The 21,952-nt window shown below is 52.4% G+C and overlaps 8 protein-coding genes across 8 annotated transcripts; 2 read left to right on the top strand and 6 right to left on the bottom strand.

Annotated features, from left to right (window-relative positions):
• Positions 1 to 1,189: 1,189 nt before the first annotated feature.
• On the bottom strand, positions 1,190 to 3,221 carry MRS44_010578 (uncharacterized protein; the record flags this gene model as incomplete). The annotated part of the gene is made up of 4 exons (XM_046277159.2): positions 1,190 to 2,199; positions 2,247 to 2,349; positions 2,400 to 2,899; positions 2,948 to 3,221. 4 exons carry the CDS (start codon positions 3,219 to 3,221, stop codon positions 1,190 to 1,192), a joined length of 1,887 nt encoding a protein of 628 aa, XP_046128393.1.
• Positions 3,222 to 4,974: 1,753 nt separating this feature from the next.
• Positions 4,975 to 6,819, bottom strand: MRS44_010577 (uncharacterized protein; the record flags this gene model as incomplete). Its single annotated transcript, XM_046272967.2, has 3 exons — positions 4,975 to 5,965; positions 6,020 to 6,625; positions 6,701 to 6,819. 3 exons carry the CDS (start codon positions 6,817 to 6,819, stop codon positions 4,975 to 4,977), a joined length of 1,716 nt encoding a protein of 571 aa, XP_046128394.1.
• Positions 6,820 to 8,263: 1,444 nt separating this feature from the next.
• MRS44_010576 (uncharacterized protein) lies at positions 8,264 to 9,331 on the bottom strand (the record flags this gene model as incomplete). Its single annotated transcript, XM_046281515.2, has 3 exons — positions 8,264 to 8,497; positions 8,548 to 8,975; positions 9,034 to 9,331. 3 exons carry the CDS (start codon positions 9,329 to 9,331, stop codon positions 8,264 to 8,266), a joined length of 960 nt encoding a protein of 319 aa, XP_046128395.2.
• Positions 9,332 to 11,103: 1,772 nt separating this feature from the next.
• On the bottom strand, positions 11,104 to 12,093 carry MRS44_010575 (uncharacterized protein; the record flags this gene model as incomplete). The annotated part of the gene is made up of 1 exon (XM_046284555.2): positions 11,104 to 12,093. The coding sequence occupies one exon, from the start codon at positions 12,091 to 12,093 to the stop codon at positions 11,104 to 11,106; it is 990 nt and encodes a 329-aa protein (XP_046128396.2).
• A 586-nt stretch (positions 12,094 to 12,679) lies between these two features.
• On the top strand, positions 12,680 to 13,750 carry MRS44_010574 (uncharacterized protein; the record flags this gene model as incomplete). Its single annotated transcript, XM_065620170.1, has 3 exons — positions 12,680 to 12,723; positions 12,984 to 13,582; positions 13,632 to 13,750. The coding sequence occupies 3 exons, from the start codon at positions 12,680 to 12,682 to the stop codon at positions 13,748 to 13,750; spliced, it is 762 nt and encodes a 253-aa protein (XP_065476359.1).
• A 108-nt stretch (positions 13,751 to 13,858) lies between these two features.
• MRS44_010573 (uncharacterized protein) lies at positions 13,859 to 14,941 on the bottom strand (the record flags this gene model as incomplete). The annotated part of the gene is made up of 3 exons (XM_065620169.1): positions 13,859 to 14,306; positions 14,352 to 14,655; positions 14,749 to 14,941. The coding sequence occupies 3 exons, from the start codon at positions 14,939 to 14,941 to the stop codon at positions 13,859 to 13,861; spliced, it is 945 nt and encodes a 314-aa protein (XP_065476358.1).
• Positions 14,942 to 15,983: 1,042 nt separating this feature from the next.
• On the top strand, positions 15,984 to 20,536 carry MRS44_010572 (uncharacterized protein; the record flags this gene model as incomplete). Its single annotated transcript, XM_065620168.1, has 5 exons — positions 15,984 to 16,324; positions 16,375 to 16,423; positions 16,473 to 16,750; positions 16,794 to 19,216; positions 19,266 to 20,536. 5 exons carry the CDS (start codon positions 15,984 to 15,986, stop codon positions 20,534 to 20,536), a joined length of 4,362 nt encoding a protein of 1,453 aa, XP_065476357.1.
• Positions 20,537 to 20,650: 114 nt separating this feature from the next.
• On the bottom strand, positions 20,651 to 21,510 carry MRS44_010571 (uncharacterized protein; the record flags this gene model as incomplete). Its single annotated transcript, XM_046284556.2, has 3 exons — positions 20,651 to 21,157; positions 21,211 to 21,316; positions 21,371 to 21,510. The coding sequence occupies 3 exons, from the start codon at positions 21,508 to 21,510 to the stop codon at positions 20,651 to 20,653; spliced, it is 753 nt and encodes a 250-aa protein (XP_046128400.1).
• Between the last annotated feature and the right edge of the window lie 442 nt (positions 21,511 to 21,952).

Below are 21,952 nucleotides of genomic sequence, written 5' to 3'. Positions count from 1 at the left end.
CTTGACCATGCCCGAGAGCAACCCTATCCTTCCACCCTCACGCTCGGCAGTGTCGCAAGGTGGGCGAAGTCTCAATAGAAAAGGCAACCCGGTCCCATGATACGAAGCAGATCCCTTGTAGAAGCCCAATTCTTGGGATCGGCCATTGATGTTGGTGGGATACACTCGCCACCCGAGAAAGTGGTGTTGTGTCGTGTTCATCCGCTTCAACTTACACGTCGTCAACTCTTGATCGTCTTGACCTTTTTCATCTACAAAAACAGTAGAGCCCACATCAATTACATCACCCACGATACATGACTGGTTCAAATACCATGCTATCGATTAGAGTCTGGTCCCTGTCATGCAGCGGCTACATCCGCGCGATGCCAACGACGTGGTCGGCTTCACCTCGACCCTAAAACGCCATGCAGATGTCCATCATGGGTGCACCAGGCAGGTGATGAGGGCCAAGGATGAGAGTATGGTCATGAAGGGTTACGATCTTCGGCTTGAGTGGCAGGGTTTCAAGAGTGTTGCAGAGGAGGGTGACGGAAAACCTGATTTGACAAGGTGGCGATAAATTGGATGCCTGTTGACAGCACCAGCCTGTAATTGATGGTGTACGCAATGTATTGATTGCCGAATACCTTAATTTAGTAAACTGGTGATGGCCTCAGTAGAAATTTTGATGAAAATGCGACTGTAAAAATGATGATGCCTGTTTGTGAGATGCTGTTGCTGTATCAACACAAGTCAACATTGACATGACTCAACACGATGCATCGACCCATGAATATCTACCCCCTGACACAACATCGGGCGCATCACAGTTTGACTCACCATAAGACCACGTGTTTGTAAAACGTTTCCAAAGGAACATGTGTATGTGTATGTGTGCGTGTCAAACGTACAACGAAACTTGTATTTCATGACTATGAGCCTCCCCCAAAAACCCCGTAATGTGCAATCTCATGATTGATCTAGAATATTGTCCCAGTAAACAAAAGAAAATCGTTGAATGTCGTCAATCTCGTAATGTAGAAAAGTAACAACCCAAAGGTCAAACTAAAAAAGTGATAAGAGTAAAAATATTAGGAAAGAAATAGAGATCCTTTGATGAGGATCTTGAAAACCCCCTTTTAAAACGTGGTGAAATTACATCCCAAACTTCAAGATCTTGATGGATCTTTTTTAGTAAAAAAACATATTAGCGAGACCTCTCATCAGTCCCGTTGGTGTGAGGAGTCCGATAGTGGCCTCCATCGTCCACAACCACGTTTCTCATGGCTCGTGGGTTAAGACGCATGTATTCATCGTACGTGAGACCGTTAGGGTCTCGTTCGCTGCCCTCGACTATCGGGCTTCGTCGCTCACTTTCTCGGCGGGGAATTGAGCGCGGCGTTGCCTCTGTGGTGGTCTTTGGCTCCCGGCCTTGGTAGTAGCGGTACTCTTTTTCTCGGTTTCGTCGACTGCTGGGGTAGCCGTTTCGGTGGCTTGATGAGACGAGGTCGTAGGAGTCTGGGGGGCTGGAGCTGCTTTCGATAGCAGAGGTTGAGTGGCGGTAGCGGTTGGACACGGGACTGCGAGATCTGTGGTTTGATGTCGTCGTCGGGGGTGGAGAGTGTTCCTTCGACGGCTTCATGGTATTGTCTGAGTTGGCACGAGGAATGAAACGACTTGAAGTATCGGTGCGGGATGATGATGACTTGTAGTTGTCTTTTGAGCCGCGACGATACTTGGATGAGTCGTGGTTCCGGTAGTCGTCGGGTCTGTACCGCCCTGTGCCTTCATCTCTTGAAGAGCTAGACTTGTGGGATTCGTCAAAGGAAGCTCTTCGATACTCGATATCGTTCTCGTTGGCCATCTTGATCCAGTCAGAAATGGCATTGACAACAAGATCATGCGTCTCCCTCTGTCGATCCGCAGGGAGTAGATGCCTCGAAAGCTGTTTCGGTAGGCGTTCTGGCTTTCCATCGACTAGAGGCCCATCCGAGGTGATGGGTAGGTCGGCGATAACGCGGTTCAGTCGCTTGGCCTCTTGGTCGGGAAAAGTCTGGATCTGACAGACCATCCAGCGCTCAAAGCCGGCGGGGGTGAGGGAAGGGATATGAGGCATTCCGGTTGGGCGTCTTTGGATGAGGTGGTTCTCGCAGCGGAGGTGTTGGTACAGAGTCTCGAGGTTGTCGAGAGCTCCGTGAGGATTGCAGTCGAATATTTCTAACCTGTGTTAGAGGGGATGTTGTTAGGTGTAAGTGAGAACTTACGTTGGAAGGGAAATGCCTCGGATTCGAGTTTGTAGGTGGCGTAGAATTGGTTGAGTTTCTCTGGTGTGACGACGAGAGAGTTGTGAGGCGTGTATTCAGCAATCTGCACAAGTTAGCTCCCACTCAATCTCAACGAGCAGTGAGAGAACTCACCAAGTAGTTGGCAATTCCCCTAAGAACCTGACCGAGCCTGGCGGTCGGTTCACCCCTATCATCAAAAAGCTTCCCCCATTTCTGGTCCACCGCCGACAGAGCATTCCCCTGCTCATCAACCACCGGAGGCTCCGGACGGGGCGCCTCGGTACGGGTCGCCGGCCGACCGTTTAGAATAACGGGCCCCCGATCGGAGAAGCGCACGGACTGCCGGGTCTTGGGACTATGCTGCGGTGACTCGCTCGGGGAGTGGTTGTTATGGTTGACGAGGGCGGGCTTTGTCGGTTTGGTCTCGGAGATGAAGGATGACGTAGGGCTGCACGTTGATGCGGCTGAGCTGCGGTTTGAGCTTCTTCTGCTGGACTCGAAGGACTGCGCCATTGGGTCTTCGGGGTCGTCTTCGACTGTAGCTTGGAAGGCGGATTTGTGGTCGATGGGATTGGACTTGGGGCTTGAGGGTTCTGATGAAGATGGAGTATCTGGTGAAGGATGCTCGACGACTGAAAAACGTCAGCAGTAAGTAAAGACCAATCTGAAAGGCAACTCACGCTCAGACTTGACCTTGGCAAAGATCTCGTCAAACCACTTGGTCTTCATCTCATCAATAGTGAGCTTCCTCACCAGCTCCTCCACCTGCTCCTTGGACATGTCTGCACTGAGTCTCTTCTTCATCTGTGCGTCGCTTGACCCCGAGTCAACCGAAGAGCTATCATCGGGTATTTGAATCCGCTCGCGGAAGGCCGGCTTGTGCACCCCTCCTCGGTCCACGGCCAAGCCGCCGCCTCCGCTCCGGACGGGGTAAGACGACGGATCGGAGAGCATGGTACGGGATACACGGGAGAAGAGAATAATGGTATACAAGAAAAAGGGTCCCTGCACGGTGCTGGGAAACACAAAAGGGCAGAAATGACGGGCAGCACAAATGTGTCGAGAAAGGCTGCACGACAGTTTGAAAAAAGTTGAGGATTAAGTGAGGCGAATGGAGGGGAGGGACAGAAGAAGACAGCCTTTTACATATTATGGCTTCAAAACGAGTCCTACTAGTCTCCCGGGCACACATGCACACACACGCACCGATTAACAAAAGGGTCGACCGATTGGGGTTGCTCAGCAGCCCCGATTGAGGCCCCCGCCTGGCAGTGAGGACTTTGGGATGGATGGCCGAGTTGCATGAGCCGGGCGCAGGAGGATGGATCCCCCCTCCTTGTCGATGCTTCTCTTGTGCGTCAGGTCAGGCTTCAAAAGTTGACGGTACCTATATTACAAGGCGTCTTACCTTGTTGCCCAGACAGTAAGAAGAAGACGTGTGTGCATGTGTAAGTGCCAAGTAGTCGTCTCACACCAACCTCTCATCAACTCACAAATAAACATTGTAAAAGCCAAACTAATCTGTCTCGGATACTCCCTTCTCACTAGAAAATCACAAAGGGTTCTATCCTCCTACTCCCCCAACCCATCAAGGAAAACACACTCCCCCTCCTCCATTGGGCCGCAACGTCCACGAGGGGCCGCCAACACTGGAAAGACGACCCTGGTTCGCGCCCCGCGATCGCCAACGTCTTGTCCGCCTTATTCTAAACCCCTTCTCCAATTGACCAGCGTGCCCCTCCCCCGTTTCGGTCGTGCAGCACTGGAGCCGGGCGTTGGCTGTTTGTGTATGGGTGGGCGTATATGATCAACGGGAGGCAAAACATGAAACTGGGACCTACGAAACAGGGTGTGGATGATATGACTGCTTGCCAACTGAGACAGTGAGGCTCCCTCTTGTTCGTGAGAGGAAGCACTTTGGGTTGCACGATGGGGACGGGAACCACGACGCGTAAGATAAAAATATTTCATAGGCAGCCGATGATTGATGGCTTGCATGGACGCTATCGGGACAACTGCTCAAGAACCGAAACGGAAGTCTATTTTTGCTTCTTGCCAGGTTTCCAATGACTTGTCCTTTCCATGTCTTTCGATATGATGGCTTCTCGAGACGCATGTTTCGATCGATCTGGAAGAAACACATACGAGTCTGTTGAATCGAGATTTGACAAGTGTACAAGTTGAGTTGAACAAGGACTTCCCGTCTCTACATATCCATATACGCATAGATACCTTGCTCGGGTTGTCCGAAGGGGAGCGTATCTAACATCAACAACTTCAAATTTTCACAACGCAAGGAGTCTAGACATGCATCTGCCGAAACACGACAACAGCCGAGTTGTGCAGGCAAGCACAAGGAACATTGTATAAAAACAATGCGCTAACAACTGCTTTTCGATTCGATATCATTGATCGTTGCCGACAGGAGAGAAGAGAGGATACGGTTTCCCACCCACAGTGATAGGAAGTGAAAGAAACAAAAGTGAGGCTAACAATGTGTGTATGACGGTCCATCCACAGTACCATATACCGTGTACCTGGCCCACTGTGCCCGTCGTGATATCCCTTCTATCCCCCGTATCCAAGGGATAGAACAACGCTCTCAAACATTACATTCAACACCAAACAAACGCCAACGCCAGTAACCATAGTAAAGATAAGATATACCACCAGCACTGCGCTCCTATTTCGCCAACTTCCCAGCAACTTACGCCTTGTACAGCAAATCCAAAAAGCCAGTCGCTAGGTCCACCACCACGCTCTTGTTTGGCAACGATCCCGCAACGCCGTACAGTGCCGATGTATCACCCATAGCCTTGCCGTGGGCTGTCTTGCCCTCGACGATTCGCACACGTTCCTTCTCGCGCTCCTCCTCGACGACCGCCTCCAGGTCAGCAACCAGCTTCTCCCAAACCTTGGTGATGGGCAGAGTGACAGCGACGTGAATAGCAGGAGGGTTCTGCAGAGCATTGAGATGCCATCCCTTGGCATTCATGCCGTCGGCAATATCGTAGATGTTGAGGTTACGGGCCGTAAAGGCAACCACCGAAACAAGGGGCTTGCCAAGAATCTCGAGTTCGCCACCAAGCGGCGTGCTCTGGATGGCATTGGCAATCTTCTTGGCGGTGCCGACAATTTTGGTGCAGGCTTCGATATAACCAGTCTCACCAATCGTCATCAGACTCGCCCAGCAGCCGGCAATGAGCGCGCCAGGTCGAGATCCGGCGATGCCAGGAGAAGCGTAGACACCGCCAGACCAGTCGGGGGACACAAAGTACTGGTAGGTTCGGAGCTCAGCGGAGCGGTAGAGAACAGTCGAGTTACCCTTGGGCGCGAATCCGTACTTGTGGGTATCGCAGCTGATGCTGGTGACACCCTTCAGACGGAAATCAAAGAGCTGAGACTCGAAGCCTGCCCTCTCAAGGAAGGGAACAAGGAAGGAACCCAGACAGCAGTCGACGTGAAGCCAAATGTCCTTCTTAAGAGCGAGCTTGGACAGGGCAACGATATCGTCAATGATACCGTGAGGGAAGTTGGGTGCGGAGCCGACCAACAGGATGGTGTTGGGGTTAATGAGACGGGAGACGGCGCGAACGTCGACCTGGTAGTCAGGACCAGGGCAAGAGACGAGGTGAATCTTGATCTTAAAGTACTGAGCAGCCTTGTGGAAGGCTGTGTGAGCCGTCTCGGGGAGAATCCTATCACGATAGGTCAATATCAAAGCGCAATGGCTTGCCAAGAAAACAACTTACATCTCGGGCTCCGTGACTCCCCGCTCGTGGTAAGCCCGCTGGCGCGCCGCCAGACAAGCCATAAGAATACTGTCGGTTCCTCCGCTGGTGGAAGTACCAGCAGCACCAGGAGGCGCGTGGAACATGCTAAGGACCATGCTCACAACCTCGGCCTCCATCTTGCGAACACCAGGGAAGACATCGGGGTGGATGGGATTGGCGACGGTGAACTTGCCGAATGCCTCTGTCTGCAGCTTCAGCAGCTCATCCTCACCGTGATACACGGCGCCAGACACGTAGCCATCCTCCCAGCGCGTATGGTCCATGTTTGCGAGGTTCTCGAGCTCGGAGCGGACGGCGTCGAGGGGGAGACCGTCCTTAGGTAGGGTGAGGTAGCGGATCTGGTCCTTAGGAACCATCTTGTCTGACATTTTGCGCAGGGTGTCCTTGACCTGCTTCTGAACCTTTCCGCGTACGCCGGGAGCGCGGAGGAAGTAGCCGTAGAGGATGCGACGGATGTTGGTGTAGAGCTCGACGATGGAGCCGATGAGGCCGCGGCCCTTGAGCTGCCAGAAGGCGCGACGAGTCCATCGAAGGACAAAGAGGAAGAAGAGGATATTGCGCAGTCTGTATGGACCAATGGTTAGCATTTTATAACAATCGCAAACTAGGCGCGCATCCGTAGAATGCGATTCGACTCACAGGTCGAGGTTCAACAGCGACCAAGAGACGTCATGTCTCCTGCGCTTGACAGACTCGAAGCTGCCACGCAGATTCGCAGGTAGACGAGCGAGGCCCGACATGGAGGGATTTGAAGCCATGATTAAACAAACGCAAGAGAAGCCAGGGAAAGAGAAACAATGAATTAAAAAATGAGTGACAGAGTGAGGAAGTATCACGAGAATTAGTACGGGGAGGAGCTCTCTAAAGATTTCGAGAAAGGGAGCTTGACGTCGATGATGGGGATGATGGCGGGGGGGCATGGGCGCTACTTGGATATTTTTTTAGCGGGGGCCCACCTGCCGGGGACCATCACATGCTGAGGTCCCCGGGGAGGGTGTGGGCCTCCATTCAGCGCTCAAGCCCGCTACAGATTAGGGGGGCACAGGGCGTTGGAGGCGGCCGGTCCTTCCACTGAGCGTGGTCAAGAGCCGAGGAACGCCTGCAGCTAAACCTGCGGAGGCCGTGCCATTGTACATGATGGTTACTTCTTGTGGCAACCCAGAGACCAATTCGACAAAGATTCCCTCTTGCTAGCTTTCCTATTCAGGGCCTTGTCCCGGCGCAAGCAGCGTTTCGTCTCGTGTTGCTGGCGAATTGGTTCGTCACTGCGTAGTCTGGATTTACGGAGGGTCCTCCGGCCCGTCAGAGCGAGGAAGCGATGGGTCAGGGTTAGGACGGTGGAGGGTTCCAGGTTGATTTGGTGGGCGTGACAGGGGTATTGTGAACTGGTGGACGATGATATCACGGTCGTCGAGTTTGCTCAAGATATGTACAACGTTATCAATGAGAGGCTCTGCTGTTGACATGAGTAACTATTTGACGAGCGTCTTGTGTATATAAAAACATTCTCATCAATAAGGAACCATCTTGAAGCATCATCACGGCTCTGGACCCGGACCCTACAACAAAACCCCGGTCCCCTGGCATCATCACGGCTCCGGACCCGGACCCTACAACAAAACCCCGTTCCCGTCCTCCTCTCGTCGGTGTTTAATCTACCAATGAGCTTCAACCTTTTATGTCCGGCAGCAAGCGAGCATCCCAGATTAGTGACGCATCTACTGCAGGACGCCCCGGCCAGCTTCCAGAATAGAATCCTTGACCTGCACGAGGGTCGGGGGGACTCCCTAGGCCACGGCTAAAGTGCCTGGCCACATTGGTATCCCAGTCGCGCGATGCGAGGGTTACCGAGATGATGGGCTAGACCACAGACGAAAGATTGGTGATATCGTTAACCCATACACAGGTCGTCTATCTGCCCATCATAGGGTAATGGAGACATGTCCCAGAGAAAGGAATGGTCGAGGCGCTTGGAAGATTAATGCAGCTTCATGTCCACCTATGAAACAGAACTTGAACACCTCGACAGTCGCATCCAAACTAGTGTATACCCTTGGATGTGACTACATGGATTCAAAAAGACCATCAACGCCATGATACTACACAGATACCTCGTAATTTTCCACCTCCAGATCCCCCAAGAAAATCCACCGAGTCTATCGAAAAAGATCAAACGCCTGAATCACCGCGCTTCAGAAATGCTCATCTCCTCGCCGCCGCAGCGTCGCCGTACTTTGTCGTCAGCTGCTGCTGGTAGTAATGCGACAGCTTCTCGCAGGACATGGCACCCGAGATGGTGCAGTCCACCATGAGCGTGACAAAGTCGCCGTCCCGGTACGCGTTGCCCTCCTTGTTGCGTCCGTACGAGGCAAACGTCCGCTGCGGCACGAGCGCGAGCTTGGAGAGGATCGTGGGATGCCATTGCACAATGTGCTCCTGTAGAAGGTGGTGAGAACGTGGTTTCGGGTTGGCAAGATGCTACTTACAAGAGCGTGTCGCTCGGCCTTTTGAAAGTTGTAGCTCTGGTACAGAGGATCCATCCAAGTCTCGATAAAGAACTTGGCCCAGTCGCCGTTCCGGAGGACGTAGCTGTTAGTCACGAGCCCTGTATCGTCCTGGCTGATAATGAGAGCCGCATCCCCGCCCTTGAGATGGCTAAAAGTCTTAATAATGCTATCCGGGGGCACGACTGGCCAGTCCTTGATCATCAAGCTCTCCAGCTTGGCTGGTGCCATGACCTGCGCCTCCAGAGTCCGATCGAGGTCCATAATGTAGGCATTCTGATCCAGGAACCAAACGAAGGTGGCATCGGGGTACTGCGACAGTGCATGGCGCATCGCGATGATCTTGGCCCACGAGCGGGGAGATTTGCCAGTGTTGTAGTCTGTCGCCTTTACGACCATGGCCTCGTATCCTATCCGCCACCTGTCAGCACACGCGATGCGCAGATCCGAGGTGAGAATTCGCCTTACCGTGCTTCGCCGCATACTGCTCGCGGTTGTTTTGGATCGACTTGAGGTAGGCTGAGCTGTATTGCCTATTATCGAGGACCGTCAAGATCACCACTGGAGGGTTTCCTGATGGCACATGCTCGCGGTATGGTGTCTCTCCCCGCGATCCAAAAAGAAGCCATAGACATCCAATAGCTCCTAGAAGAAGTAGCACCAGCGTCCTCGGGCGAGCCCGTCGTAGAAATGGTGGTAGTTGTGTGGCTCTCGGTCGGAAAGGTGGAGGGTCCGAGTTCTTGCGAGGGGGGTATGCGAAGTGCATCTTGAGCGAGCGAACCGATGCGATAAGGTCGGCAGTGGGTTAAATGTCTTTGTTCAGGAGTCGCGATCGGTAAGAGGTCCAATTTCGAATCGCCAAGTCACTGATATGGCCAGCGCGACTGGATTAGGGGATCGGCGGTTGCTGACCCTCAGGAAGGGAGACCAAGGGACCTGTGTAACGTGCAAGAGGGCGGGCAGTCGAATATTTCGCGTCGAAAGGAGGTATTATCCGTCGCAAATAGCAGCACATAAACGAGCGACGTCGCAGGAGTCGATCCGCAGCGATTCCAGAGGCAATCAGCAAGCCATTGGTGTTGCGGTTTTGGTGATAGATGGCCTTTTGATTCAACTGAGTGCATGAGGCGCCGGCCCACATGCCAGGCGATTTAGCTGCAGGGATGTGAGAACACCACCTAAGTTCCAACGTCATCTCGGCGGCGGATTCACAAATATCCGACCGAGACATTGGCTTAAGAGTCTAGAACCAAGAGAAGGTGCACTTGAACACGTCTGTATGAATGGTTGTGGAAATACATTGGCAATGACTGCATTGTATATTACTCCTGGGGATGCTCCTAGGTGATCTTTGGGTCTCACGGGAATAACCAACAGTTGAGATGGTAGACGGCAAAGAGTTCTTCATGAGAACACTCAGGATCATTGTAAATAGCGTCCACGGTTCAGGTTGCTGATATTCTACCTACCTACCAAAGGTAAGCGCATAGCCAATGGCCATGTACCCCTGAGGATGAAATATCCTAATCATCCTCATGTCATCGTCATGTATTAGGTACAGATAGTAAGAGATGGACGATGGCCTGTGTTCCAGCCGAAATGGTTTCCGTTGCGGGTGAGAGTTACGCCCTCTTCAATACGATCATAGTTCTCCTCCAGTGGTTATTAACCACATATATGAACAGGAGTGCTTCGTCCATGCAAGTCAGAATAGAGAATCCATTGAGGTCCCTCTTCACGGTCGCCATCCCTTGTGGTCTTGCAAAGCAACTGGCTTGGGAGAGGCTGGACTAATGAAAGTGGAATCACTCACCAGCAGACCAAGTCTCATATAACCCCGTCCAGACAGCATCCCTCATATTCAATAATGCTTGAAGAACCGATTGGCCTAGGAAAATAGCAAAGTGGATGATAGAATAACACGGAGAGTTCATGAAGGGACAACAAGTCTTCTGGACTATGGTTCTATAGCATTTCCATCTATCAACCAGAACAAACTCTGTGTCTCGGTACCTGGGTAATAGGAGCCAGAGAAGGCTGATGTGCCCAGACAAGGACGGAAAACCGGCAGTGAACCAAGCCGTGGCTTGTCTCAGGATATGAAGCTTCTAAATCACTACCGCACAAGGGCTGAGACAATAGCCGCACATGCAAGGCGGGGATTTGTTCCGTATAGTACAAAGGAATGCCGACTTAACAGTCACGGACTAGCATGTATCAACCATCATTCGGCCTTCTGCTCACTGCGCTGCACTAGGAGTGTACCCAGCAGATGCCTCACATCGTCTTGGACGCCCAAGGGCGACCTGATGTGTAAAGGATGGCTGATAATCTCAACCTGGCCGACGAGCGAGGAGCCAAAACGGTCCTTGCTCAAGGCACAGAAAGAGCGTAGATCTTTGCACACAGACTAGTTGACTTGACAAGGAAGCGCAAGATCGAGGCAACTTAAGAGTGTGCAGAACAAGCATACATCAAATAACACGCTTTCACTCTAATCGTGAGTAATGCTCCAAAAACCAAGACCCAAAATACCGTTCATTGATCTTTCTTACTCTCTTGGCTCGGCCCGTCGTTGGCATTGTCCCCTTCATCATCATCGCCGTCGTCTTCTCCAACATCGAGAACTCTGTCGCTCACATTCTTGAGCACGCGAGCACTCAGCTTCTGAACACCTTTCCAGATACCCATCAGGAAAGTGGCTGCGCCAATGAGTACAAATATCAGGTTAATATTTTCGACGCGGTTCCGGCCAGTCCCCTGTCTTCTGCCGCCGCCTGCCATGCCGCTGTTTCGCAGTTGCCACCAGTGGAACGGGTTGACGGAAATCATGGTCTTGAACAACCCGACAATCCCCAGAGAGAAGAAGCCCTTTGTGAAGTGCTCGATCCATGACGTGGGCTCTGACGGTGGAGGTGGCTTCAGGGCTTCGATATCTGTTACCACGCTTGTGACAGTCTCGCCAATGGTTCCAATTGGGTCGGACCAGAGGTCAAAGAGGGGATCCGCAATGAATCCAAGGATGAAGATGCTCATGATGCAGAAGAAGACAGTCAAGCCGACCTGGGCCCACTTGCTGCTCAAGGCTGAACCCCAGTGTAGTCGAGAGATGCGATACGTGAACTTGCAGGTCGGACATTGCCAGTAGTTCCTCGCCTCCATTGGATTTGCGAGTCTCCAAGCGTTGAGGCACCCTTCGTGAACGTATTTCTGCGAACCCTTACACTTGCATGGTGATAGCAATCGACCCAATTCCGGATCATCGGACACGTAGGTCGGTCGCGAGGACGACGTAGCAATGCCAAACGTAGTGGTCGGCTCGGGAGGAAACTTGGGCTCTTCGGTGTCGAGACAGATACGACACGTACGCGTGCCATAATGCCTGTTTCTAGGCGCGGCTCGTGGCTCGGGGCGTGGTGTCGTGTCCGGCTGCCGTGCTTCAGGTTCTGCCGGGTGAGGTTCAGCCGGATGTTGCTGAGCAGAGGTGTCCCCTACAGAGGACCAGTTCCATGTCGGACGTGCATCCATGTTGATTGATGTAGACCTGCGGAGGTAAAGATGAAGACAGGAAAGGAGTTAAGTAGTGACCGTGGAGAACAAAGGAATTTGCTGAGTGATCATCGGCCGTACCTAAGGCGTACGAGGCGCAACCTACATGTTTCTGCAAAAGCTTAGACTAATATCGTACAAAGCCAGCAAGAGAGCGGGGGAAGCACCAGGCCAAGATCATCACGGAAGATGTGAAAAGGCCAGCTCAGCTTTCCGCAGCAGAAGGTCCAAGAAAGCAACCGAACCTGCCGAGAGAGCAAGCATTGAAAGCTGGCTGTGCAAAAACGACGGGACCAATTTGACGAGGGTGTTTGTGTGAGTGGAGTCGGAAGGAGCTTCCTTGTCCGGCTTACGGATAATCTCTTTCTCCGACCACAGCTCCGGGCGGGTGAGCTCGACGCGCAGCTGGGCCGTGCCTAGAGGCGACAGCTGCTTGGCCAAACACCAAAGCTCCAGTTGCAGCCTTGCTTGCTTGATATCTCCCTGCCATTCCCACGAATTCCTACTCAACCGACGGCGGAACCAGAACATCACACCCGATTCTAGAAGAGCAGCATCTTGAGCGATGGCGGACCGATACTCCTTCTCCCTTACAACCTTCTCCCCCAGGTATGTCTTGTGGTGACGACACTGCTGTTGCTATTGGGAGCATCATCACTGACAGAGTCGCAGCGGAAAGCTGGTGCAGATCGGTATGGATTACTTGGCATTTGGCATCCAGATGCTAAAGCTGTAGCCCCTGCAACGACCGTAACTGACATCCCACTTCAGAGTATGCCCTCAACGCCGTAAACCAGGGTATCACTGCCCTTGGTATCAAAGGTTCGCATCTCTCTTGACTTTGATGAATTGCTATTGACCTTGACAAGCCACCAACGGTATCGTCCTCGCCACCGAGAAGAAGTCCTCCTCCCCCTCGCCGACCAGAGCTCCCTCGCCAAGATCAGCAACATCACCCCCAACATCGGCATGGTATACTCTGGCATGGGCCCCGACTATCGAGTATTGGTGGACCGCGCACGCAAGGTCTCGCACACCGGTTACAAGCGCATCTACAACGAGTACCCTCCCACCCGGATATTGGTGCAGGATGTTGCGCGAGTTATGCAGGAGGCCACCCAGTCCGCCGGTGTTCGACCTTACGGTGTGAGCCTGTTGGTCGCTGGTTGGGATGAGGGCATCGAGCCTGAGGAGGAGGAGGCTGCTGAGGCCGAGAGTGGTGAGAAGAAGGTCAACAAGAAGACTGGCGGCATCCACAAGGGCGGCCCCATGCTTTACCAGGTCGACCCCTCGGGCAGTTACTATCCCTGGAAGGCCACGGCCATCGGCAAGAGCGCGACCAAGGCAAAGACATTCCTGGAGAAGCGATACTCGGAGGAGCTTGAGCTTGAGGATGCCATCCACATTGCGCTCCTGACCCTGAAGGACAACATTGAGGGAGAGATGAACGGAGACACCATTGAGATTGGTAAGGCGCCTTTGTTCCCGACTTGAGATCTCGTTCTAACATGACGCAGGTATCGTTGGTGCCCCCGCGGAGCATCTTCTGGGCCTTGAGGGCGTCGAGGGGGCTGTCGGACCCCGTTTCAGAAAGCTGACTCCTCAAGAGATTGAGGATTACCTGACGAGTCTATGATTACTTCTACACGGACGATTACTAGGAGAAGCCTTGTACAATAGAGAGGGTTATTGGGCTCAATAGAGCTGGTTCCGGTAGAAAGGCGGCTCCTATGAGCTTTGACATCTATTTTGGCTTTGCCTTGGCTGTGACTATGAATGATGATCTAGGGCCTACTTCGACACCGACAATGTCCCAGCCTGGGGGGGTGATGAAGGGCACCTTTACCCACGATTCGACTGGGCTTTTGAAGCTGCTTCCCAGACCAAGTTGGCCGTTTGTGTTGTCACCCACAACATAGACGCAACCGTCGGTGGTTAGGGCGATGGCGTGAGACTCTCCAAGTGCAATATCCTGCACGTCTTTCTCTCCATCGACTTCTACATAGTTCGGCATTCCACTGAGATCAGTAAAAGCCTGGTGCCGGCTTTGTGACCCAGGCGATTGCATACCCCAGAGGTACAGCCCACCACCCTCCGTCAACGCAGCCAGGGTGTATCCTCCAGCAGCAACCTTCTTGATAGGCTCACCAATGTCACTAAGATCTGAGACGAGGCTGGGTACATCTGCGGGACTATGAAGGTCAGCCATGAGCCGCGTAGGGTGTCTGTGTAAGTACCTGGACTCATCTACTTCACGACCTAGACAGTCCCCAAAGCGTGGATCTCCCATCGTTGAGACAGAGGTATCCTCATGTAAAATGACGAATCCCCCATCATAGGCAGCTATTTGACGGACGCCAGACTCACTGGGCCAAGAGTGAGTGTTTCTGTTGGCTCTCCACGCAGCCAATGCCGGATATTCCACGATAGCCTGGGACGGCCTTCCGAGGCCCTCCACCGTAAGAACCCTTCCATCTGCAGAGACTGCACTCGGATGATCGAACAGGTACCTTTGGTCGGCCTTTCCAGAGACCAGTGTGCCTGGGGATAAGCCAGCTAATGACCAGGTGCCCTCGCGTTGCACTCGGCTGCGTTAACCAAGAGCTGACAGTGATCATACGGTGGGGGATATACCTGCTGTGTAGCACATCTGAGATACTACTCTGTCCAATCTTTGTGTCCCTAGGATCTTTGTGAAGGAGAAGATGTCGTCCGGCTCATCTTTGGCAGCGGATGGGTCGAAGGTGAGCTGGTTCCAGGCGTTGAAGCCGGTTGCGTACAGCTCCATGGCATCGTCTGCCGGAGCGATACGCACCGGTAGCTCCATAGATGGTTGGATTTGGTTCCTTAGAATCTTTTGTGTGCGCCTTGGAGCTTTGTGGAAACTGGGATTGTTGAAACCTTTCCGTGGTATTGTTGTGTCTAGGGTGTGAGGGGTGTCGAATGATGCCTACCCTATTTATGGAGTGGTTTCTCGGTGTACTTCTTACTACTCCCAATTAAATAAAATGAGACTTTTCGTCTTGGGATAGGGTTTTTTTTTTTTTTTTTTTTACATAAAACAGAGAGTGTGTATATTGGAGGAGAACAATGTGTTACCACAGGTGCTCTGAATTGTGGTGGTGAGAGTCGTGATGAGCAGTAGATCCAACACCTTCAGTACGGCAAGAGCACCAGTGCTCAGTCCAGTGTGGATTCAAGATCAATTCTTCATCAATGTACGAGCACCATTGACTCTTTTAATGTGCTCAGACGCTTGACGAGAAATGTTATTTCAATACTAACTTGTGATTTAAAAGAACCATGTGAATTATCAGGGAAAAACAATTGATGAACTATCCTCGTAGGGTCCTCAATTGTGCAGTATTGGTCTACAGTGCAGGGTCGGGAGGAGACTGTGAACTCAACCTCACTACCTGCCTCATATCCACTTCAATACCACTGCATCTCACATTGACAGTGAATCATGGCCTCCCCTAAGAGTTGGTCGGCCTCCCACAGGCCTATTTCGCAACCAACACCATAAAGCGGCCTCCCGTGTTCTCCTCCGTGCGTATATGCCTCGCCGGCCCAGCCCTTTCTTTGTCCAATGACTGGTGGGCCTCCTCGGATTCGACCTGCAGCGATATTCGCCCATGAATAGGCGCTCACAACATCGCTCCCTCGCATGCTTGAATCTTGGACCGCCGGCTCCTTGGTTGAGAACCCTTGCACCGCTTCCTTTGCCCCTTCCCGTCTTGCACCGTCCGACGCTTTCATCCTATCGCCGCGCGGGTGCCCAATCCCGTCGAGGTATCTTGACCTCGCGTACGAGAGCCACAAGGGGCACCCAACTACGACTCTCTGTCATTTCTCAGAGGAAATCAATCATGGCGACTCCGAGGTCACTGTCCCCGGAGGATGGGAGCTCTGACTCTTCATCAGTTGAGAAGCTACTTGTTGACGAAGCCGCCACGTCTGCCCCAGAGATTGTAGAGAAGGTTTCTGTCATCCCGGCGGACGACATTACAAAAGCCAGCGGAGATGAGATCCTTGAAGACAAGGAAGAGTCGCCCGCACCAGAGATCATCAACCCGAGAGCTTACCAGAGAGATGCTGGAACAAAGTTTGGAGCGGAATGTCATTGTCGCTGTCAGTTCTTTGTCTCCTATGTTTTGCACTATTTGGCTGACACTGCGCAGATGGACACGGGTAGTGGGAAAACCCAAGTGTAAGGCTTCCTCTAGATGTTCTCAGGATTTGGTTATTGACTATTCTCAGAGCCGTTCTTCGCATTCAAGCTGAACTAGAGAAATGCCCCCCAGACAAGGTGCGTATCCTACAAAGCTCCTAGTGAACACTCCATGAACAAGACCTAGATCATCTGGTTCCTCGGAAAAACCGTCAGCCTCTGCGAGCAACAATTCAAAGTCATCCAGAAACAGAATCCGTCGGTGTCCATGAAGATATTGACTGGGCAGCTCAACATCGACGCCTGGTCACCAGAAGTTTGGCCCAAGATTCTCGGCGGCACTCGGATCATTGTGTCTACCTTTGAGATTCTTCACGATGCACTTACTCACGGCTTCGTGAAGATGGGGATGCTTGCGCTTATCGTGTTTGATGAAGGCAAGCAACTTATAATCCCGTCTCCCATGTCTCTGCTAACGAAGGTGATTAGTTCACAACTGCGTCAAGAGAAGCGCCGGACGAAAGATCATGCTGAACTTCTATCACGAAGACAAGAGCGCCGGGTTACCCGTGCCTGCTATCCTGGGGCTGACTGCCAGTCCTGTCATATCATCAGATCTTGCCAGCATCGAGGCACTCGAGAACACAATGGATGCCGTCTGCACGACGCCGACAGTACACCGGGAAGAGCTGCTCCAATGTGTAAACAAGCCGCATCTGATTCGCTCGGTATACGAATTTAAGAGACGTTCCGAATTGACGAACCTGATGCGGGCACTGCAGACGGCGTACCAGAAGATGGACATCACAACGGACCCTGACGTCCTCAAGTTTAGCCGCCGCAGAAATGAGGAGAACCTGAAGAGACTCCAAGATGCTATTATGCGGAACGACACGTTCTCACAGAACCAGATGAAAGGCCTTTGGAATAGGAGTAGGGATATTCTCGAAGAGCTTGGCAGCTGGGCAGCTGATCGATACATCTCGAGATTGATCGCCGACTTTCTCTCTCGAGTCGACGCACCTGACGATACCTGGTCCAATGAGAACAGGACGTACCTTGCGGGATACTTGCGTGAGGTTCCGATTAGTTCTCTTGGCAACGACCCGCCGGCGGCGGCAGATCTCTCCCACAAGGCCGCGAAACTGATTCATGAACTCCTAGCAGCCGGAGATGACGTTGTGGGCATCATCTTTGTCAAGGAGAGAACAACAGCCAATGTGCTGTGCGATCTCCTGAACAGCTCCCCATCCGTCCGGGCCCGATACCGCGTGGGTGCAATGGTCGGTACTTCGAGTTCTAGGAGCCGAACACAGAACATGTACGAGTTTAACAATGGCGCCAGTACTCAGATCCTCGAAGACTTCCGATCCGGTGTGGTCAATCTCCTTGTGGCCACCAACGTTCTGGAGGAGGGTATCGATGTTCCCGCCTGCAACCTGGTGGTGTGCTTCGACGAGACGACAACACTCAAGTCCTTCATCCAGCGTCGTGGCAGGGCTCGCATGCAAGAGTCAAAGATGATTGCCATGGAAAGCTCTCTAACGAGCTCCCGCACTTGGGAAGAACTGGAAGAGAGCATGAAGAGACGGTATCAAGATGACCAAAGAGAACTTGAGCGACTGGACGAACTGGCAAGGTCTGAACAGACAGACTCGATTTACTACATCATCAAGTCTTCTGGTGCACGGCTGGATCTTGACAACGCCAGACAGCATTTGGAACACTTCTGTCAGGTTGTGTTCAAGGCAGACTACGTCGACCGGCGACCAGAGTACATCTTCCAGAAAGAGCAGAACGAGATTGGTGATGTCATGCTACGTGCAGTACTCACGTTGCCATCTGGTTTGCCAGCCAATCTGCGCAAGTTCAGGAGTTCCTCCTCATGGAAATCGGAGAAGAACGCCATGAAAGATGCCGCGTTCAGAGCCTATGTGGCCTTGATTGAGGAAGGACTGGTCAGCGAGAACTTGCTACCCCTCAACGTGGTACCTGGGGATAAGGAAGAAGACTCGGATCTGCAGCCAGAGCCCCTATTCAACCCCTGGATCCAAGTGGCACAGAACTGGAAGAAGACCGAAGACAAGTGGCTTTACGGATTTGAGTTCTGGGACGAGGAGCTTGACTATCCCGTCCGTTTCGACATTGCCCTCCCCGCTGAGCTACCACAGCTTCGGGATATTGGACTGTATCTTGATGCTGACTATCGATGGACCGTCAAACATGTCTCGACCAAGAGAATTTCTCACGACGAGAACTCCGGCCTCCCTGACCACACCTCAGCGCTGCTCGCGCTTCATTTTGGACATCGATGGCTGGTGGAAGACCGCGAGCATGTAGTGAAGGTCATCTATGAGGATAGAGGCATCTCCAGGGAGCACATTGGAGGTATGCCTTTCCTGGGGAACGAGGACAAGGCGACCAACGGGCTGGCTCTCGTTCGAGATAACTCAAAGTGTCCCTTCCATTACGTCAAGACAATCCCATCGAAACCTTCCCCGGAGGAAGTGCAACATCCATTCTACGAGTATGAGCTAGCGCCGCAGGATGAACCCTACCTCGTCATTGAGAAGTGGACGCGACGAGCGGACTTGCTTCATCCTCCCAACAGCCCTAACCAGGAGCAGAAAGTCAACACCAAGCCATACGGCCGTGTGCTTCCCATCTCATGGACCACTGTTGATATGGTTCCGAAGAGAGTTGTCAAGGTTGGAATGCTGATACCCTCGATCATCCACGAGATTGGGGTCCAGCTCATTGCTTCAGAGCTATCAACTACCTTGCTGCAGCCCGTGGGCGTCAATGACTTACAGTTGGTACTTGAGGCGATTAGCTCCCGAAGTGCGCATGAGCCTGTGGATTACGAGCGGCTCGAGTTTCTAGGAGACTCGATTCTCAAGTACTGCACGGTCGTCCAGGCCTATGCAGAGCGTAAGTTCGTCTCAAGTACTACCTATTACCCCTACTGACTTGGCCATAGACCCTCTCTGGCCCGAAGGCCTGCTCGTGCACTTCAAGGATAGACTGGTATCCAACAAACGGCTTCACCGCGCATGTCTGGAGAGCGGCCTTTCCAAATTCATCCTCTCCAAGGCGTTCACTGGAAGATCATACAGCGGTAAAAAGTGGAAGCCTCTTTATCTCGACGACTTTCTTCCAGAAGAGAGCGTCGAGCCTCTTGATCGCATCACAGGACACAAGAATCTTGCCGACGTGGTAGAGGCACTTATTGGAGCCTCGTTCCAGGATGGAGGCATGGAAAAGGTTCTAAAGTGTATTTCAGTCTTTTTGGGTGACAAGTGTCACTGGCATGAAGCCGGGAGAGGCTGCGATATTCTCTTCAGCTCGGCTCTAGATGGTGTACCTCTTCCGTCTACCCTTGAACCTCTTGAGGAGTTGATTGGATACTCTTTCCGCAAGAAGTCGCTGCTGATTGAGGCGGTAACTCATGGATCGTATGCGGGAGATACTCACCAGCGATCCTATGAGCAACTCGAGTTCCTGGGCGACGCGGTACTCGACTATATCATCGTCACCAAGGTGTTCAACGTCAAACCGCCGCTCCCTCATTCAGACCTCCACCTCATCAAGACAGCAATGGTCAACGGAGAGTTTCTCGCCTTTGTCAATTTGGAGCATCGACTGCGTCGGGTAGAGACCCACGTCAGTGCCGATGGAGTCACGGAAGACGCCTTCAAGACCTTGGCTCTGTGGCAGTTCATGCGCTACACTTCACCAGCAATCAGTAACGAGCAGGTTAGAACCGTGGAACGTTTCGAGATGCTGCGAAGGGAAATCATCGATGCCATTGAGAACGGCACGCACTATCCGTGGACGTTGCTAGCTCGCTTCCAGCCCAAGAAGTTTTACTCGGATCTTTTTGAAGCACTCATCGGTGCGGTTTGGGTTGATTCGGGTTCTACCGAGGTTTGCGAGGGTGTCCTCCGTCGATTCGGCATCATGCCTTACCTGGAACGTATCATCCGTGACAAGGTGCATATCAAGCATCCCAAGGAAGAGCTCAGCGCTTTGGCTATGGAAAAGAAGGTCGAATACTACTACACGGTGCTCGATGGAGTGGAACCCGAGTATGTGTGCCGGCTCAAGGTCGGGGGCCGGCTGATGGCGGACGTGAGAGGGGGGTTGAACAAGGACGAGATCATGACCAGGGCTGCTGAAAAGGCCGTGAAGCTTCTGAATGAGGAGAAGAGGGCTGCGGAACCTGGGGCGGGACCAATGGATCTGGAGTAGATGACTTGGTTGATGAAGTTGGGGATGCACAGGGTAGTAGGTGAGCGCTTGTATTGGATGCAGTGCACTCCCGCCTTTAGTAGAACTGGTTTATCCAAAACTTTGAGGCATCGATTAGATCTGCCTTTTTAGCTCATCCAAGATAGTATCAACAGTCCACTCAAACGTCTTTTCAATATCGCCATCAACACCAACCTTGTCCTGCACCTTGATCCCCTCCTTCTCCAAAACATCCATCTTGAACTCACCCTCTACATCACCACCCTGAAACATCCAAGCATGCTCCTCCACATAATTGGGCCAAACAATCTTGTCCACATAACCAGGTGGATCAGCCCAGAAGCCCTCCAGCGTGACGTATCCATCTCTCGCCTCTCTCCTCGCCTTGGCCTTTGCGTAAGTGGTCCTTAGGAACAACTTGATATCTAGATTTGGCTTTATCGCAGCCATTGAGGGCGAGAAGAGTAAAAATCCGTCTAGGAGACATAGTCGGAGGTTTGAATGGAGGGGATGGTTTGGGCCGAGTGCTGCTTCGACTTTGGCTCGCTGGGCGGCGATTGTGGACTCTGAGACGGGGCACTTGCCCACAGAATTCTGATCCTCTTTGGATTCGAGGGTTGGCTTTGAGAGAAAGTTGGTTCCGGGCCTTCATAGTTAAAGAAGAGGAGACTTACAGGGAACGAAGCGTGCTGGCGGATGTAAGCCAAGGAATCAGCCATGCCAGGGATGTCGATGGCCTCAGGACAATCCCAGTCCAGTAGGCCATTTTTCATAGGCAGTCTACAATTCAAGGTAAGCTACATGTTAGTTCCCCGACGAATAGGATTGTCGTACTCAGTCTCAGGCCTGTAAAAGTCATCCTCATGCAGGATAAACGTGTTGGGAAAGATGTCGCGCAGCAGCCGGGCAAGGGTTGTCTTGCCGCTAGAAGAGCACCCGGAGATGGCGACGATGAGAGCACTGTCCCCTGTCATGATGATCTATGTGTGTGGGTGATTGGGTTGTGTATCCTGTGATGGAGTTGTTTGGTTCGTGAGTGACTTTTGAGATCTCACTTGGTGGTGTATGGGATCTGTGAGACACCCCCACACTGGATGCACGCATGCACGCCACAGATGGTGTGCGCTAGATCCGGTAGCTTGGCCACTGAAACCGGGAACTCGACGCGTGTCGCCTTTCTTGACATTTTCATGGTGTTATAACACAGGTTGGAGGGAGAAATATTGCTTAACTTGAGATACTACAAAACCATCAACCTATTGCAACAAAAGAGCCAACCCAGGAGAAACGGCCTGCTCTTAAGCTTAACGTTGACACCGTCAAAGTTCGATGGATCTCGGCGTTGAAACACCCCTGCACCAATCCCGCCCAAGTCCACGGAGAATATGCCTGATAGTGGGAACAAAACAGGGGAGG

The sequence above is a fragment of the Fusarium solani genome (genome assembly GCF_023522795.1).
Source record: "Fusarium solani strain SB1 chromosome Unknown bctg00000006, whole genome shotgun sequence".
Lineage (NCBI taxonomy): Eukaryota > Fungi > Ascomycota > Sordariomycetes > Hypocreales > Nectriaceae > Fusarium > Fusarium solani.
This window is presented reverse-complemented; position numbering and strand designations above follow the sequence as displayed.